Here is a 17,786-nt window from a genome sequence, read left to right on the forward strand (position 1 = left end):
ATATGACGGTGGCGAACGGGGCTCACTTTTCTTCATCCCAGTTCCCCAGTTCACGGCTCTGCCTGCTACAAACAAGCTTAAAATTTAAACTTATTTATTTTTTTCGTAACAATTTCTCATGTCGGGGCTTCAATACAAGAGGGACATTACAGATGAGCTGTGTGGAGGTATTTGGATGTTTTTTGGTGTGTCTTTTTGGACGAAGAAAAGTGAGCCCCGTTCGCTACCGAACCCGCTGTAACTCCGAGAAGGCACGGAGGACTCTGAAACTTCTCCCAACCCTTAGTCGACATGGGGGTGAGTAGAAAATGAGTGAAATTTGAATTTTGGGTGAACTATCCCTTTAATGAGAACCCGAAGCTACCAACACTAAAGCTTCATTTCAAACCAGTTTTAGGCAAACACATTCAAGTCCTGCAAGATCAACTGAAAACAGACCTGAATATGATGAAGGAATTTACAATTGAAATGAGAAACAAACTGACAAGACTCAAGTATATAAACTGTGACTTTGCTAAAATAACTGTTGTATCTCCTTGCAGTCATATCCAGAATACTGATTTTATCTTAAGAAGTGGAGAGCAGGCAACATCCCACATGTTCCACAGCTGAACTAGAACAAAAACTCTGTGTCTTCTTGATGACCCATTAGTAACACAATCTACTACTGCCACCTGCGGGCTGCAGCCAGCTACAGAAACAACACACAATTGTGATTACTGCAATAAGCTGCACAATCCACAACAGCTCCACTTGAATAGAAACAAAAATCAAATCACAAGGAAGTCACTCAACACTGAAACACCACAGCACAGACAATATCTGACCATAGAAGTCAATCAAACTGATGGAGAATCTCTAAAAGCAAACGTTTTTGGCTGGGGAAAATGGTTAAAATGTGAATTTTAAAAAGTAATTTATATTAATGTGTTTTAATTCTTAATCAGAAGAAAGAAAGACATTATAACATTATATTTGAGTTAGTGTGTTAGTGTATTAGGGTTTGGATGATAAATTGTTAATGCAGAAATACAATCTTGGAATATTCAATGTTGATGCTTTTGTTATACTGAAATAAAAATACAGAAAAACAGGTTCAAGTCTTGTATCAGATGATTAATACAAACTTCTTTTATAGGCCGAAGAAATCTGTGTACATTTTTGAATTTCATACAAACTAAACATTTGAAAAGAGAACCCACCACTCTAAAAATGACAAATTCTGCTTTTATTGACCAAAGAGAGAAGACAATGACGAGCAGAATAACAGCTTTGCCTGTAAAGATTTTACAAAGTGTTTAAGGCACTTTAACAAAACTGCAGCTCTACAATCTGAATCATTAATGTGTCCAGTTACATAGGAATACAACACAACATTAGATCATGATTCGAGTTCACCATTAGTATCTGAAATAATCTCTATACAGTGAAGGCAGGTTCATTCAGCTCATCGATGATGTGGCTGTTTTGATGAAATCAAACCCACAGCTTATACATGCAAGCCTACTGCTGAGCCCTATAAACTGATAAGTGCATTTATAAATGTGTTAGCACGCTAACATTAGCAGTGAAGATGAACTCCAGCTGAGGCTGATGGGAATGTCATTACATCTTCAGAAGTCAGAAAGCAGAGAACTGGATGAATTCAAATGAGACCTGATGGTGGAGCCAGAGGAAAAGTCAGAGTTCATCCTCAGGGGACCATGAGCAGCTGCTGAAAGCTTTCAGTCCAAGGTAAAGTGGAGGAGGCATCAACATGGAGCTGCTAACACTGCAAATTATACAGTTAGTTCATGGTCCAAGTCTCTGCATGGATCCAGACTGGGACCCAGCAGCTGTCTGGTTTGGTTTTCTACGGCACTGAACCTGAAGACAGAAGCAGAATCTTTCTTTTTCATCATCAATCATCCTTTTAGATGTTTGTCTGGCTTTTTAGGTTCATTGTAATAGACTGGGATATTTAATGTGCTTCATATCCTCTGAAATCACTTGTTTGTGTTGATTAACGACAAACAAGCTCCTTGTAATAAAACCTGTGGTGAAGAGTTATCCTGGAGGTAAGTTCACTGTGGGATGTCCAGCCCTGATCCTGGAGGACTGACCTTACAACATTGGACAGTGATCATTAGTCCTCAGTTGTTCATGTCAGAAACACACACACACACAAACACACACACACATCTTGCCTCCCTCCCTCAGAGCTTGGCCTTGGCTTGGAAGAAGCTCATGATGGCACTGAAACACTCGTCTGACATCCAGCGTCCGATCAAACACTCCACCTCGGCGTCGTTGACGGCGTAGAGACGCTCCTTCTCCACCGAGCGGATCAGCTGCTTGGAGAACGCCAGAGACTGACACAGACAAGAGGCAGGACGTTACATTCTAATTCATCTATGGATTTACATGCTGTCATTTAAAGTCTTGCCAATAAGCACAACTGAACTGAAAAGGATTTTTCCATCCATGATTTTTCCCTGCTAGGGAGGCACATGATTAAAGCGATAGTTCAACATTTTGGCAAATCGGTCCATTGCCATAATCCCTATAGTCAGTAGGTTTGTTACCTTTATTGTCGGTGCAAGCTATTTTTAGAACGGCAGAGCAGAGCCGTGAGCTGCTCAGAGCTACGCTACGGAGGCTAATGGGATTTCTTGGTTTCCCTCATCAAACTCATCAAATACACAATCCAACAACTCCACAACGCTCTGGTGGACAAGTTGTGACCTGAACATTCACCACACTATGAGATAAAAATGGAACGTTTCCAAGGTAAATACAGAGACTGCTTGATGAAAAACTGTCCCTGAAGGCAACGCGCATCAGCGGTTTTGCATGTATTTACCTCTAACTTGAAATTTCAGAAATATTGCTTTTATTTTGCGAAAATCTGTAATGGAAACGCAGCTAGTGACAGGACATTGACGCAAAAAACATGCAGCTGAGCAGAAAGGCACGATGGGAATAAGTGTGTACATGGATGCGGTTTGGAATAAGGATCGGCATAAACCATCCCTCATGATCAGAACACAATTTCTTTCCGACTGAGGTGAATCAGATCAGAATCTTCCAATGTTTACATGACGCATTTTTATTCTGATCAGCCCTTTATTCCGAATATTTGTGTCCATGTAAACGTAGCTATTGACACGTCATGTTATTGTTTCTATGGCACGCAACAGGGTGAAATCATGGGCATTGATGCACGGTGTGTTACTGTGTACTACAGACAATTACAGGAGGTAGGTGTGTGTGTGTGTGTGTGTGTGTTTACATTGGGTGGCAGCTTGGCGTAGGCCTTCAGTCTGGTCCAGACCTCTGACTGGAAGCTGTTGTCAGGGAAGACCTCGGTGACCAGCCCCAGGTCACAGGCCTGAGCCGCCGTCACCTTCTTGTTAAACAACAGCATCTCACTGGCCTGGACAGAGACAGAGACACAGAGAGACAGAGAAAACAGAGGACAAACATGAGACGAGATGACTCCAGTTCAAGAACTTCCAGGTTCAATTCAGACGTTCATCAGCTCACAGCAGGGGACGGTTCATCTACATTTCTGTCATTCAGACCAAGAGTAAAGCTTGTTTGCCTCCTTGTCTGTCAACCTGTCAGCAGCTTTCTGACCATTCTCTGCTCACTGTCACACATGGCCAGAGTGTTGCCAAGTCTAGGAAACCACTGAAGCTGCAGCTGCGGTTAATGAAGAAGACAATGATGAAGAAGCAAAAGAGGACAAAGGCGTAGAAGACAGGAGATGATGAAAAAGAAGCAGAGTGAGGAGAGGAGGAACATCAGAGATGTAGAAAAACAAGAAGTAGAAGAAGTAAACAAAAGAAGAACAATAACATGGAGACAAGATAGACAATGAAGCAGAAACAGAAAACAAGGAAGATGCAAACAACACACGCACGTGTGTGTACCGGTACTTGCACACCTATACATGTGAGGACCAGTTTGAGTTTGAAACCATCAGAGTGAGGACATTTGGGCTGGTCCTCACTTACTCAGAGGGTTAAGACTTTAGGTTATAATTAGGTTTAAATTAGGTTCAGAGTGATGGTTAAGGTTAGGCATTTGTTTTGGATGGTTAAAGGGCAATTCCGGGCAAATTCAACTCAGGGCTGTATTTTCCTAACATTTTAGGTCTAAAAGAAGGAATCTGAAGATTTTCAGTTGAATTGCTCCTGTTTTGCAGTAGTTGTGTCTGTCCCCGCATTGCCACGGCAGCAATGAATGGGAGCGGATTGAAGTTCTGCTGCTTAGGCTGTTTACATCCCTCAAAGCTGAAGATGGCGACTCAAACATGCACCCATAAGTTTATTTACTTCAAGCAAGTCAAGAGTTGATATTCCTGTGTTTATGACACAAACAGGAGCTTCTGACTGCACGTGAACACACCGAGCGTCAACTTGGGTCTCACGTGAGACTTTGAATTAGATCTAGTTTTACAAACATGTCGGCTTGCTTGAAGTAAATAAACTTCTGGGTGCATGTTTGAGTCGCCATCTGACGCTGTCTGTGGAAAAAAAATGTGGCTTTGAGGGATGTAAACAGCCTAAGCAGCGGGACTTCCATCCGCTCCCATTCATCGCCGCCATGGCAATGCGGGGACAGACACAACTACCGCAAAACAGGAGCAATTAAACTGAAAATCTTCAGATTCCTTCTCTTAGACCTAAAATGTTAGGAAAATACAGCCCCTAGTTGAATTTGCTCGGAAATATCCTTTAAGGCGCTAGGGAATACATTATGTCAATGAGTGTCCTCACAACGACTGCTGTACAAACGTGTGTGTGTGCGTGTGTGTGTGTGTGTACCTTGGCAGCTCCCATCATCTTGGGGAAGGTGTAGGAGGAGCAGCCTTCAGCGCTCTGCCCCAGCTGACTGAACGGAGTGTGGAAGGTAGCCTGAGACAGAGACAGAGACAGAGAGGTGGAGTCAACTACAGCACAGCAACCATCTCCTCTGTGTGTGTGTTCATGTCTCTCTGTGGCTAGGAGACATTAATTAGTCATCAAACAACATAGACTGTACTTTGAATGGTAGTTTGAGAGTTCACCCTACCCCCTCTGTGGCATAGACCAGGTCGAAGAGTCCCAGCACGGTGACAGAGACTCCTACAGCTGGTCCATTCACCACGGCGACCAGTGGCTTTGGGAAGTCGATGTAGGCCCTGATGTACTTCCTGTGGAGAGGAGACAGAGGGGACAGAGGGGACATTACCACCACACAGGGAATGAACAGAGTCCAGCTCTGTCCTGGCTTTCTCCTGATTTTCTAGCCGCTTGGAAACTCATGCAGGGGAGAAAAAGATAAACTGACACCTGTGATCGTTTCTCAGGTGGAGTGAATTATAAACAATAGTTTTAAATACTCCACAATGTTGAATGAGTGAGCTGATGAGCTGCTGGTCACCTGAGCAGCTCTCCACCACGTCTGGCCATGTCCTCCACACCTCCGTCCTGCATCTGGAAGTTGGTCAGGTCGTTTCCACTGCAGTAGAAGTCACCAGCTCCTGCAGCCAACAGCCAACAGTGTGTGTGTGTGAGAACATTTGAAAATGTAACCAGCTGCATTCACTGGAATATTCCTTTAGATAGAATCAAATCTCTACTCTATCTGAAGGAGTTTTCCACACAGTGAGTCATAATATATTTTACATAGTTTTATAAAACACACTTTTATAATGTACTCGAGTAGGTTCATTACCTTTAATTGTCAGTGCAAGCTGGTTTTAGATCAGCGGGGCAGAGACGTGAGCTCTGCGCGGTACTTTAGCCTTTCCCTCATCAAACTAAACCCACAATCCAACAAATCCAAGTTGTGACCTGCACATTTACCACAAATTTGGACACCACATGTCCAAATTTTTCCCTGTTAAAAGGGTTTTCTATGGAGTTTTTCCTCAGTGGATGTGAGGGTCTAAGGGCAGAGGATGTTGTTATGATGCTATATAAAGCCCTTTGAGACAAACTGTTAAAATGTTAAAAATGGGCTATCCAAATAAAATTGCCTTGCCACAGAGTTCCAACCTGTTTTCCTCCAGTTCGTCAACAAGGGAAAAAAGGACAAACAACACACAATCTGCCTGCAGCAACTTAAGGGCTGTGTGTGTCAGGTTGTGTGTGTGTGTGTTTACCAGTAAATACAGTGAGGACTGAATCATCTTTAGCTGCCTGCTCCAGGGCTGTGATAAGTTCATTGTACATCTGAGACAGAAAAAAAGAGACATGAGAGAGAGGCCAGTGTCAGCATTCAGGGAGTGAGGATGTGTTAGGTACCTGTAGAAATGGCCAATATAATAAAAACCTAACACCACTAAACAGCAAAGTGATCAGCATGAAGGATTCCATCACTGGCAAATCAAGAAATGTTGTTTTCATGATCAAATGTCCATGTGGAAAACTCTACTAACTAAATCAAAGAGGTGGCAATGTTGAGTTTACCAGGAAAAGAAAAGAAGCATTTTGATTTTCCATTTAAAACGTTTATTTCCTAGTGGCATGAGTGAAGATTTCTCAATTTATGACTTTATATAGTGTTCTTTTGTTCCTTATTATCTTTGCAAACAGTGGTTTTAGTGCAGTGCTTTCTGTAACGTGCTTATTGATGACCCTGATGAAGGCTATAAGCCGGAACACGTTGGGTTTTTTTTTAGCTACAAGTGTATATATAGATAAATATAAATATAAATAGATCCGGCTGATCCCAGATCTGCTGTACAGGTCTAGGATCAGCTGCTCACTGCTGTTTCACTGTCTAGAATTCCTGCCTTGCTGTTGTACTGTACCACCTGTCACTCAGACTGGTTTCAGGTTACGTCCCTGTTGATCCAGTCAGAACATATCCACCATTTGTGAGAAAAGTTGTCACATCTGCTGTGTGCAGTCTTAAGAGATGGATACAGTGTTGGACACATAATGAAATGTATATTCTAAACTATTCCGAACCTTTGTTAACATGACTTCCTGTCACTTCCAAATAATAAAAGACGTACAGACACACACCTCGGTTGTGATGGCATTCTTCTTGGCTGGACGGTTCATTTTGATGGTGGTGATGTTTTCCTCTGTGGTGACCAGCAGTGTCTTGTATGTGGCCCCGCTCCCGGCCGGCGACGCAGCCACCTCGGCCGAGCTCACACCTTCTGCCTCCAGCAGGGAACCAATCAGATCGCAGTACTGCTGCCTGGCTTCCTCCTGAGGGACACCGACACATACAGTGGCTTTCTACACAATGTTTTTGTTGTGTTGTTGAACTGATACCATCTAGTGAGGATCGGTGGAGCACTGTGGTGTGTGAGTGTGTGTGTGAATGAGTGTCTGTGTCTCTATATTGTATCATGTTTCTATTATGATATTGTACTGTTGATGACTGAACTCTTGTTTTGTATTTTTGTTGTTAATATGAACCCCTCGAAAATGAGATGGTACTGTACATCTGAAGGGGCTATCCTTTGAAAATAAAGTCACAAAGTCATTAGGGGGTGAAGCCCCAGCCCGGCCCGGCCCGATTAATTGGACGTTTCAGCTATAATCATCATATTTTGATTAAATGATTAAGTTAAATATGAATTTCTTTATGTCAATGACTGTATTCTCCTATTTAATGAGACTTGACGCACAGATGCAGTTACAGACCTCAGACCTTATCTGAGCACTTTCAATGGCTCGGCCATTGATATGTCTTGATTTACCTATCCTTGAGATGATTCCATCTTATTCATCATCTCTTTTAATCCTGAATAATACACAAAAATCTTTATTTCTTGTCAAAATGTCTCATTTCTGGTCAAAACTAATCTCTTTCCACTTAAAAACAAGATTCATCACCTAAAAATGAACTTGTTTTTAGATCATTTTCACTTGTTTCAAACAAATTTTCACTTGAAATAAGTAGAAAAATCTGCCAGTGAAAGCAAGTTTTTTGTGCTTGTAATAAGAAAGAAAAACTTGCCCCACTATCAGATTATTTCAAGTGAAAACATGCTTGAAAGAAGTAAAAAGTGTCTAAAAACAAACTACTTTTTAATGTGATGAGTCTTATTTTAAGTATAATGAGATTTGTTTTGACTAGAAATGACATTTTGACTAGAAATAAGACAAATATTCTTGGTAAGATTTTGAGTTTTTGCAGTGTAGAGCCTACAGTCTCCGCTCTCAGGACTTTTTACATTTTACTGTTCCTAAGGTCAGAACAGAAATGGAGAAGAAAGCTTTTAGATTTTCTGCTGTAACTACATGGAAAATTTTGCAGTCAGAGCTCAAACTCTCAAAGTCTGATATCACTGAATGTATTCAAGTCCATGTTAAAGCCCATTGTATCCAGGCTTCAGGAGTTCAAATGTTTTATTTGAGTGAAAATGTTTTATTTCTAACTAATTTTGGAAATGTTTGTATTTTTTATAACTATGTTTCATGTGATCATGTGTTGAAACTGTTTGTCACTTTATGTGCTGCCATTCTTGGCCAGGTCTCTCTTGCAAAAGAGATCTTGGATCTCAATGGGACAAACCTGGTTAAATAAAGGTAGAAGAATGGCATTAGTGTGTATACTTTGTTTCCTTTCAATATTAAGTTTATTTAGAAAATTGTTAGAAGCACCTTTTGGGTTGTTAAATTGATCATTTTGTTTTTTGAAGTGACTGAGCAGCACGATGCAGCTGCAGCATTACTTTCAGGGCCTTCCCTTGGTTCCAGATGGGACCAAGTTGTAACTAATGATGAGTAATATTGTGAATATTTTAGGGTGGACCTCTTTTTCCAGCTCTTATCAGCTCATCCAGGTTCTGCTAAACATCTCACACTGATGACAACAGCAACAAACCATTACCTGTGATATGGAGCCCAGGGACTTCCACGCATCCCATTTGACCTTGTTGACAAAGTCCAGCATGCCTGGTTTGGGGGTGTTGCAGGGACCCTGGGTGGCCTGGAGAGATGGCGGGGGGGGGGGGTAATCTGCATCAGTAACCATCTTATTTGACTTTTAGTTGTCAGTGCAGAGTACAGTAGATCATCGGAGATTAGTGGGCACATAATCATCATCCATTTATGTAGATATTTGCTGTGTTGATTGGTACGATTCAGAGTTGGTCTCAGATCAGTCAAACCCGGTGGGATCATGGAAAACAACCATGTGAATGCAATTTACTTCCTTTATCCTTTATGGATGGATGGATGGATGGATGGATGGAAAGATGGATGGATGGAAAGATGGAAAAATAGATGGATGGGTGGACGGACAGATGGATGGATGAGTAAACTCAATATCCACCTATATGGGTTTTACAACAGGAAGTGAATGTTTTTAACCACTGTTGACACTTCCGTAGAAGAAATAACAGCTTTACAGTGAACTACAGTGAGTTGCAACACTGGAGGACATTCCCTGTAACAGCTGGAACATCTGGAGAATCTCCCACCTGTTTGAAGAGAGCGTAGATCTGTAGCTTGACGTCGTTGCCTGGGTCGTTCTTCAGCGCCGACATCTTGGACTTTGCCTGTTCAAACTGCTCCACAGTCGCACCTGCAGAGATTCTAATATCACTACTGATGATCTGCAGCTCAACACCTCCATCACTGGGAATTATCAATAACCTCTGGATCATACATCACATGAATTAGATTGGTTGCTTGTGTTTAGGTTTGGGACTATTGTATGAATTTAGGTGTGTTCGTAGGGCCAGCAGAAACCATCATCTGCTGTTCCACTAAACTCAACTCCTCCAACCAGCAGGTGACAGTTATATATTCCCCATTCTGAGTTACAGTGTTGAATAATAGCGTGTTTTTACACAACTTTATGATGGCACAGTTAAGTTAACATTTGACCTTCAGCCATGCTCCGAGGTCTTTCCTCTTGTTGGTCCTGCACATATACTGTAGGTCACCGTGATTGGGTAGGTGGTTTTAGCAAAGATAAATAGCCTTAGGTTGGGTCATGTTTTACATCATCTTCTTTTTCTGTCTCTCCTTTATATAATCTCCATAAACTATTTTAACTGCTTCTTTCTATTGGACAATTTCTCTCAAATATAATTTGAATTGATGAATATGTAGTTTGTTTTGTAATTAAATGCTGACCATCAGTATTGACATTTCAGCCTTTTTGGTTTATCTTAATCCAAGTCCAACTGAAAGAAAAAGACTTACGATTACACCCCTAGATATACTGTCCACCTGTTATACAAAATGCGCCAAAAAGAAAGAAAAAAAAAAACTACGAAGATAAACTTTTTATGCTTTTGGATGAAATCAAAACTACTGAGAAAACTTGCCCAAGAGTGATGTATTTGGTATGTATTTTGGTCTAACTTCCTGCTTTGCTTGAGAGCAGACGCTTCACTCCTTTGCTCTCCGCTTCACTCTCTCTTTTTTTTCCATTGCAATCTTTTCCTTTTGAAATTTATTTGTATTTTTTCCTGGATACCTACATATCACTGGGAGCCTAATTTATGATAGTTACGGAGGCTACGACTGTTTTTCAAACTGTTTTACCCTGCGAGTGTGGCTTATCAGCAGCACAACCCGGCACTGTTGTGACCGGGATTGAGGAGCTCAGCTAACAGAAGCTAATTAGCAGCAAGATGCCTCCTTTTTCCACGGAGGACTACCACTAACTGCTCCAGAAGATAGCAGTACTGGAAACAAAAATGCATCGGCTCGAAGTGAACGTGGAGATAAATGGACAATATGGAAATGATACTACTCTGCCGATATTCCAAAACAGTGAAAGGGAGCAGGCTAACACAAGGCTAACGGGCACAACCAAGGCACGGCCGGAGCCAGGTGTAAATGGGAGTAAATCAAACAGTCCTCCCTGGAACTCTCTTGGTGCAAAGCCAAAGCACCACAAAATACCTCCCTCAAACATGGGAAGACGATTATCAGGCAGAACTCAGCACCCGGAGATGGATTACGACACCGAGTGGCCTGCACTGCCATCACACAGGACTGTCTCCTCAACCCCAAAACCACGGAGAAAACAACCACGGACCAAGGCTACGAGCAAACTGCCCCAAGACACAGGGATTCTACTTGTGAACAGATATGCTCCACTTTCACAGGACCCAGACTCCCCAAAAGAAGGCTCATCTCCCAGGACCAGAGAAAGGTATGAGGCTAAATCTGATGCTAAAGGGCTACAGAGAGAGCTAACCACTGGGCCTCAAACTCTGATAGTGGGTGACGGAGCTGTGAATGACATAAAACGTTTTTGCAGCAAGAACACCACCAAGGTACTGTGTTTTCCCAATGACATGGTGTCTGATGTCTCAAAAAAGATCCTGAAGATTGTTGCTGAGCATCCAACATTGAAATCGCTCATCATACACACAGGAGCCCTTGATGTTGTGAAGCAACAATCAGAGCTATTAAAACGAGACTTCATGGAACTGATAAACAAAGTTCAGTGTTTAAATACTGAGGTGTTTTTCAGTGGACCTCTGCCAACAGTTCGACGAGGAGATGAGAGATCCAGCAGGCTGATGATGCTGAACAGATGGCTTAAAGATGTACTGCTCAATCACTGAACTTTATTAACAACTTCAACATCTTTTGGGAACGCAGGCACCTCTTTAAGGCAGATGGATTTAGCCTTAACAAGTCAGGAGTACAGCTGCTAAGTGCCAACATCTTTTACTTTTTGCGTCAGGCACCAGCAGTTCCTGTCAAGGACAAGACACAAGACAATCCAAAGCAACAGATAAGACGGCGCTCTGGTGAGGGCGCTGAGTTAAGGATTGACAACGGAGGACAGCAGACTCAGAAAGAACCTGCAACGTCATCATCTGCACCCCAGCAAGTGGATTATACACCAGCCCCAACAGCGTCATCATCTGCACCCCAACAAGTGGATTATCCACCAGCCCCATCAACACAACATGAGGAGTCTCCCTTAGCCCCAAAAGCCCCAAAAGGGGAGTCTCCCCCGGCCCCAACAGGAGACTCCCAACATTCAGCCCCCTGGACCACATCCAGCCACCAACTCTCTTCATCTAGTCCCGACTCCCCATTTCTGGATTTCCCTGACAGGATGAAGAGCTTCATCACTACTGGAATCCAACTAACACCACGCCAGGGTCTCATATTTTCCCCCATTAACCCCCCACATCGTCCACCCCCTCCCATTCCACCGCGTCAGAAACAACCCTCGACCAAAAGCAACCGAGCCCCCCCACCTCCTCTGAATCATCATATCATTGAGTCTGAATGATATGTGCCGGGTCCAGGCTGCAATACTGATATCAAGAATGTTCTTTCCCAGGAAAAGTCAGGGCCCTATGGAGTTCAGGCAGCTTTCTCAATCCCTGTGGTGACGGGTAACAGAAAAGTGATCAAACTGGTGAGAAATAAAAAGGGTTCAATTAAATCTACCAATCTAGTGAGTATAGCTTGTCAACCTCGAAACTCACCAGTGTCTCCTGTTATCTCCACAAGGTTAGCTCTACTTAATATCAGATCACTAGCCAACAAATCCTTGTTAGTAAAAGACATCATTATGAACTATAATCTAGATTTCTTACTTCTTATTGAAACATGGCTGACTGAATGTAGCTGTGCTACCATTCTCAATGAGGCTGCACCAACAAATTTCAGTTTTATGAATAAGTGTCGAAGTGGTAAGAAAGGCGGGGGAGTTGCTGCCATTTTCAAATCCGTATTTCAGTGCAAGCAAACTATATTTGGTGATTTTAGCTCTTTTGAATATCTCTGTTTTTTAGTAAAGGGGGATCCAAAAGTTCTCTTCCTAATTATTTACAGACCACCAAGATACCCAGGAAAATTCTTTGATGAGTTTACCGAACTGCTGTCAGTTATCTGCACTGACCACAACTTTTTTATCATAACAGGGGATTTTAACATTCACATAGACAATAACATGGACACAAATGCCAAAGAACTTTGCTCTCCCAACATGTGAAAGGGCCCACACACACCCGAGGTCACACTCTGGATCTGGTTATCTGTAGAGGTGTTGACATTACTTCTGTTGATATCAAGGACTTGGCTCTTTCTGATCATTTCTGTGTGTTCTTTGACTTACAGATAACTCTGAACATGCAGTTACCCTCTGTATCTGTTAGGAAAAGGTTCATAAATGAGAATACCAGTGTTAAGTTTATGGAGGCTATAGTCATGTCACCAACTGTGAGTGCAGAGACAGTTGATGAACTCCTGGATAATTTCAACTGCAAAATCTCAAATGTCATTGATACCATTGCACCTTTTAAAACTAAGATGACCTTGACCAGACAGAGAACACCATGGAGGAACACTTTGATGGTAAAGGCTCTGAAAAGAGAATGCAGGAAAGCTGAGCGTAAATGGAAAAAAACTAAACTTCAAATCCACAATGACCTCTACAAACAAAGTCTTTTTAACCATGGGTTATTCAAGGCTAGACAGCAACACTTTAATGAAATGATTAATAAGAACATCAACAACACTCGTGCTCTGTTTGCTATGGTTGATAAGCTTACAACCCCCCCAAAAGAGATAGCTTCAGAACTCTTTTCCACAGAAAAATGCAATGAATTGCTTACTTTTTCAATGAAAAAATCAAATCTATAAGGCTAAATATCAACACAAATCAGCAAAATAATACAATGATGCAATCCCTAAAATCACCTAGGAATAAATCAACTGTAATGTCAGAGTTTAATACAGTTGACCAAAAAACCTTAGAAGAAACAGTTCAGCATCTTAAAACATCGACATGTTGTCTTGACACAATACCATCTGACTTTTTTAAAACTATTATAAGCTCTGTCCAAACAGATCTGCAGCAAATAATAAATTGCTCACTTCAATCAGGCACATTTCCTAAACCCCTGAAAGTAGCTGCCATCAAGCCACTCTTAAAAAAGAGAACATTGGATACTACCATTTTAACCAATTACAGACCCATCTCAAATCTTCCCTTTATAGCCAAGATCGTTGAGAAAGTGGTTTTTAATCAACTCAGCAACTTCTTGAACTCCAGTGGACTCTTTGACAAATTTCAATCAGGCTTCCAACCTCACCACAGTACAGAAACAGCTCTTATTAGAGTGTTAAATGACATAAGGCTGAACACTGACTCAGGCAAGGTGTCAGTTCTGGTCCTGTTGGATCTCAGTGCTGCGTTTGACACTGTGGATCACAGTATACTGCTGGACAGGTTGGAAACCTGGGCAGGACTCAGCGGGACAGTCCGAAAATGGTTCAGGTCCTACTTAGAGGAACGGAGTTATTTTGTGACCATTGGTAGTGATCAATCCGATCGAGTGGCTATGACATGTGGAGTTCCTCAGGGGTCAGTCCTTGGACCCCTTCTGTTTAACCTGTATGCTGCCTTTGGGTCAAATTCTACAGAACTCTAATGTCAACTATCATAGTTATGCAGATGACACATAGATATATATTGCACTGTCTCCAGATGACTGCAGTCCAATAGAGTCATTATGTCACTGTTTAGAGCAAGTCAAACATTGGATGAACCAAAATTTCCTTCAGTTAAATCAAGAAAAAACTGAGGTCATTGTTTTTGGAAATAAAGAGAAGAGGGTTGCTGTCAGTAAACACCTTGAGTCACTGTCTTTAGAAACTAAAGACCAAGTCCGAAACCTTGGCGTGCTGATAGACTCAGATCTGACCTTCAACAGCCATATCAAATCAGTCACCAAATCAGCCTTTTATCAACTTAAGATCCAGAATTAAGGGTTTTATGTCCCAAACTGATCAGGAGAAGCTGATTCATGCTTTTATCTCCAGTAGACTAGATTACTGTAACGGTCTTCTGACTGGTCTCCCCCAAAAAAGCATCAAACAGCTGCAGCTCATTCAGAACGCTGCAGCTCGAGTTTTAACCAGAACAAAGAGATCAGATCACATCACCCCGGTTCTTAAGACCTTACACTGGCTCCCAGTCAGCTACAGAATAGATTTTAAAGTTCTGCTACTGGTTTACAAATCACAGAATGGTTTAGGTCCAGAATACATGAATGACATGTTAGTAGAGTATAAACCCAGTAGAGCTCTGAGATCTACTGACTCAGGTCAAATAGTGGAGCTCAGAGTTCAAACCAGACATGGTGAAGCAGCATTTAGCTGTTATGCTGCACACAAGTGGAACAAACTACCAGCAGAACTGAAATCAACCCCAACTGTGAGCACTTTCAAATCCAGGTTAAAAACATTTCTCTTTTCACGTGCTTATAGCTGAGAACTTAAAACTTTATCTATTTTCTTTTTGTTTACTTTTATTTGCTCTTGCTTTTAACTCTGTTTTTAGTGTTTTGTTTGTTTTTATTCTATCTTATGCTTCTTTTTTTTTAATGTTTTGTCTTTATGTAGCTAAAGCACATTGAGTTGCCTTGCCTTGCCTTGCCTTGCCTTGCCTTGCCTTGCCTTGCCTTGCCTTGCCTTGCCTTGCCTTGCCTTGCCTTGCCTTGCCTTGCCTTGCCATGCCATGAAGACACACCTACACTCTTATTTTTTTTTCTATGCAAAACTTATATCAGCTTATGAAACATTCATTACATCCATACAGTTTGGGATCTTTTTTATTATTATTAATTTAGGGTTGAAAAATAGGTGAAAAATAGGTGAATTGTTTTCAGGTGGGATGAAAAATCACATGTTAAGAGCTAAACAGTTTTGGATCAGTGAGTGACACATGCAGCTGTTGGATTTTCTTAATGACTCCCTCTGGTGTTGGAGATGTGACCAGTGTGACAGGATGCCCCGGTCTCTGCTAAAACATTTATTTTGCATCTGCATGGATCTGTGTTTGTTTACTCACCCATCATAGGAGAGGCTGTGGTGTGGAACTTCAGACTGGGAATCCTGGAGAATCTGACCAAGCTGGTGACCCACAAGGAAACATTCAGTGCAGTGACCTACAGAGAGACTGAGCTCAACCCTCCCATACATGAAGCCAACTACAAACTAAATCACTAGACATTATCATCCCCTTAGAACTGCTGCACTGTTGTGGCATGCAAAGGTTTAAACACCCCTGGGCAAAATTTCTGTTAATGTGAGCAGTTAAAGGGATAGTAGCATGTTTTTAAAGTGGGGTTGTATGATCTACAAATAGCCCCTTAGTACTTTAATTGAAGTAGAAGACTCTGCACTCCTCCCGTTAGCAACGCCAGCCCATAGCCCTGCCCAGAGATTTACAACATACATTGGTTAGGTCCAAATAAAAACTGCGTTTTCCTGCACTTTGAAGGGCTGGAAAAAATTATATTATAGCGAACAATGGAACTGTGTATTTTTTTTTCAGGTAAAACCTCTTTTAGGCCGTTTCTTTGGGTCCATTCACAACAATGTATGTATGCTGTGGAGTGCAGAGAGTCTTCTACTGCAATTAAAGTACTTATAGGGACTATTTGTAGATCATACAACCCCACTTTAAAGAAATGCTACTATCCCTTTAAGCCAGTGGCAGATAACGATCTCCAAAAGGCATAAAGTTACACATGAAACAGTCTTTTTCAATATTTTAAATCAATATCAGTGTATTATTTTAGTTGTCTACAGTTTTAGAGTAAAAAAGGGGAACAAAGCAGCAGCCTGCAAAAGAATGGGCAGGCGACTTGAACTTATAATACAAGATATTTACTATGGCCAAACCTTTGCTGTGGACCCTTTTCCTTTTCGGTCAGTAAATGTAAAATATGAAAATATAGAAACATTTGATCAAAATGTTCAAAATGTAATAATATGTCATGTATAACTTTTTTTCATCTTCCTCTTGCTTCACTGTTCACATTAACAGACCAAGGGTGCCCAAACTTTTGCACCGTATACATTCACATAGACATATGCAAGTATTACTGAATACTGGTAATAATACTGTATCACTATCCTAGCTCAAGATGAGTGCCTTAACATTCCCTTTTTTTCATTTGTTTTTATTATTTGCTCTAGTTTCTGGTTCCTCTGAGTCAGTCCAGTCAGGTAATGTCAGTGTCTCCACCTCTGGGAATATGGAGCAAAGGTCACAGCTAACCTTAGCCTACTTTAGCTGCTGTTGTTTAACAGACAGAGACCTTTCTTCGATGAGGACATATCGGAGCAGTGTCTCAGTCCAATACAAACTGAAGGAAGGACTGAATTATGCAACTATCACCCTCATCATATAGTGTAGATGTTATTTCCCATTCATACTCGGACAGCCTGAGGCAGCCTTGTTAGCTTGTCTTACTGACACTGGTTTCGCAGCAGGTCAGGTGTAACTGACTGAGAACAGCAGAAGTTTACAGACTAACCCTCTGACAGACTCTACAGACTCTGTGTAGCTGCTAACAGAGCTAAACTAACCAACAGTTGGCCTGTAGATGTTGTAACCGAGTTTAAAAGCTCCACAACGTCAAAGTCAACGCCAACACCACCTATAATCTAAGTTAAGTTAGCACCGAGACAGAAACGTGAATATTATCGGACATGAGGAGTTTTGTTGTCTCACCTTCTTAACTTGACACAAAGCCAAGGAGCGGAACGCTGCAGGGCGACGCCGGCCATTTAAACCCAGGACAAGAGGTCCAAAGTGCAGGGGACTGAAGAGCAGGAGGTCCGGAGAGAGGACGGACTGGGCCAGGGAAGGGTTAACTAGCTTTACTCTGAGCTAACAGAGAGCTGCTGTTTATACCGCTGCTCCCGCCCACTCTGCCGTCTTCCGCTCTCCTATTGGTCAACGTACAGAGTCCCGTGTCAGCGGTGCGTTCCTTCTAAACCAATTGGAACGAACTCTGATAAGGAAGGCCCGCCTCCGTGCGTGCGCCCAGCCAATCAGCACGAAGC

The 17,786-nt window shown here is 41.9% G+C and overlaps 1 protein-coding gene and 1 pseudogene across 2 annotated transcripts; one reads left to right on the forward strand and one right to left on the reverse strand.

Moving 5' to 3' along the window:
- Positions 1–1,941: 1,941 nt before the first annotated feature.
- Positions 1,942–17,681, reverse strand: eci2 (enoyl-CoA delta isomerase 2). 2 transcript variants are annotated; one of them, XM_085763186.1, is made up of 11 exons: positions 17,452–17,642; positions 15,781–15,877; positions 9,419–9,522; positions 8,827–8,925; positions 7,002–7,193; positions 6,134–6,203; positions 5,410–5,509; positions 5,059–5,179; positions 4,812–4,901; positions 3,272–3,415; positions 1,942–2,351 (listed from the first exon to the last, which is right to left on the reverse strand). In XM_085763186.1, the coding sequence occupies exons 2-11, from the start codon at positions 15,785–15,787 to the stop codon at positions 2,196–2,198; spliced, it is 1,083 nt and encodes a 360-aa protein (XP_085619312.1). In that variant the 5' UTR covers positions 15,788–15,877; positions 17,452–17,642; the 3' UTR covers positions 1,942–2,195. The 2 variants fall into 2 exon arrangements, with proteins under 2 accessions (XP_085619312.1, XP_085619311.1); XM_085763185.1 differs by having other exon boundaries at positions 1,943–2,351; positions 15,781–15,842; positions 17,452–17,681.
- LOC146966972 (uncharacterized) lies at positions 10,583–12,479 on the forward strand (annotated as a pseudogene).
- Positions 17,682–17,786: the final 105 nt, after the last annotated feature.

The sequence above is a fragment of the Trachurus japonicus genome, chromosome 20 (genome assembly GCF_045865225.1).
Source record: "Trachurus japonicus isolate A0001 chromosome 20, Traja_1.0".
NCBI lineage: Eukaryota > Metazoa > Chordata > Actinopteri > Carangiformes > Carangidae > Trachurus > Trachurus japonicus.